The sequence below is a fragment of the Trichechus manatus genome, unplaced genomic scaffold, assembly GCF_000243295.1.
Source record: "Trichechus manatus latirostris isolate Lorelei unplaced genomic scaffold, TriManLat1.0 scaffold00128, whole genome shotgun sequence".
NCBI lineage: Eukaryota > Metazoa > Chordata > Mammalia > Sirenia > Trichechidae > Trichechus > Trichechus manatus.
In genome coordinates this window covers 2163414-2165313 of record NW_004444064.1, presented here as the reverse complement: position 1 = coordinate 2165313, position 1900 = coordinate 2163414, and the positions used below count along the sequence as shown (strand labels likewise).

Below are 1900 nucleotides of genomic sequence, written 5' to 3'. Positions count from 1 at the left end.
GTTGTTCTTGAGATGAGTTTGGTACTTCGAAATCTGCAGCGCGTTGTCCCCATCAGGAGAGTCCCCCTGCGCAAGAAGATTGAGATCGTGAGGAGCATCTTAGGCGTGCAGAAGTTTGACCTGGGCGTCATCTGTGTTGACAACAAGAATATTCAGCACATTAATAGAATCTACAGAGAGAAAAATGTCCCCACCGATGTGCTTGCTTTTCCGTTTCATGAGGTACAAAATATTTGGCTTCTCTTGTCTATCCTACCTTCCCGAGTAAGTTTCTAAGCCTGAATGATATTTTGCTTTAAAATTGTTAATCTCAGAGCAATTTTAATATCATAGATGTGATTTTTTAATTTTTTATTTTGAAATTTTTCAAATATACACAAAAGTGAACAGAACGGTATGATCACCTCCCATTAGTTGACGCCCCACACCCGGAGCTAACATTTCAGCCCCTGGGGACAGGAAGAGAAAAGGTGATGAATTCCATCTCTTTGCTCTTTAATATTATCCATAAATTTAAAAAGAGATAAAAAAAACAGGTAAAGTATTTCCACAATTTTAAGGGTAACTCCGTAACAACTAGGTATGATTGAAAACTTAGAACAGCAGTGAAAATGATAGACTAGGGTAAATGTTTTCAACAAGTAAGATGTGACAGCTATCAGGTTGTTATTGTTACCGTGTGCCTGTCAAGTTGATTCCAACTCCTAGTGACCCTGTCGGGTTACCGTCTACTTTATGTAAATGACTCAGCCAGGGCCTCACAGGTTGTTGGCGGCAGCAGGAATGGGAGCAGCCTTCTTGGAAAGCAGTTTGGCTCAAGACTGTTTAAAATCTACACAATGAAACCTGTGAGAGCCAGAACTTGACAGGGCTGCTTTGTTTTTCTGGGTCTAGCAAGCGTTCCGCCTTTGACAGGGCGCAGTCTTACTGCTTTTCTATTACTCTCCATTAGTGGAGAACATTTAGGGTTTTCTCCTCTGACAGGTTCCCGTCTTATAGAGGTTCTGGTTTTCGCAGGTTTTACTGTATAAAAACCGCTTTAACATCACACCTACAAAAATGAAGGAAAAAAGGATAAATGTATAAAAAGGTTCACCTGTTATTTTCTGTAAGTGGAAGAAAAAACGCAGGCACCCTAAGTCCCCAGCTGTGGGTGGCTGGCTACTGTGTCTTCCCAACAGCATGGGATGGTCTTCATGAAGACTGTTGTTGAGGGCAGAATACCAAGCAGAAAGAACACAGAGCTTTAACTGAGTAGATGTGATGCTTTAGTTGTGAATCCATGGGATTCCATGCTGGGAAGGATGATCAAATGGACAGTGATTCATTTGACAAGGTGGAAACATCTTAAGCTGCCGTGTGTCACTTATGTGCAGTGTCTGGGTGCCATTCCAATCCCATAGACCCCCACTGCCACCCCCGCTTCGGGGGACAATATGTGAGGACGCGGCTTGGCAGTCAGGGAGCGAGCTCTTGTCCGCCCTGAGGCAAGCTTGTCTCTTGTCAGCTTCCAAGGAGATGAAGTTTTCCGAAATGATATCTGTCAGCCTGTGGTCCAGTTTCTGATGTCACTGATGTGCTGTTCTCCAAATCTGTATTTCCTCGTCTTCAGAATCTGAAAGCAGGTGAAATTCCCCAGCCTGACCTTCCAGATGACTATAACCTGGGAGACGTCTTCCTCGGAGTGGAGTATATCTTCCAGCAGCGTAAAGAAAATGAAGACTACTATGACGTCCTGACTGTAAGTGGGACGCTGACGTGGCCTGTCCTGGTTGGTGAACACCTGTGTCCACGTGCGCGCGGCTGCCACACCAGCACCCGTGGGCACCCACGCGGCAGGTGCAAAGCGAGGGTTGTTAGGGAGAAGGCACATCAGTGGCGGCAGAATCATGCAGCGCCC

At 45.3% G+C, this 1900-nt stretch overlaps 1 protein-coding gene across 1 annotated transcript in view; it reads left to right on the top strand.

The window, feature by feature from the left end:
• The first annotated feature begins 7 nt into the window (after positions 1–7).
• YBEY (ybeY metalloendoribonuclease) overlaps positions 8–1900 on the top strand; it is a 3468-nt gene continuing 1575 nt past the window's right edge. Inside the window, exons 1-2 of the mRNA XM_023739102.1 lie at positions 8–222; positions 1613–1771. Coding sequence (XP_023594870.1) covers positions 13–222; positions 1613–1771 — 369 coding nt within the window. The 5' untranslated portion in view covers positions 8–12. The remainder of the gene's footprint in view (positions 223–1612; positions 1772–1900) is intronic.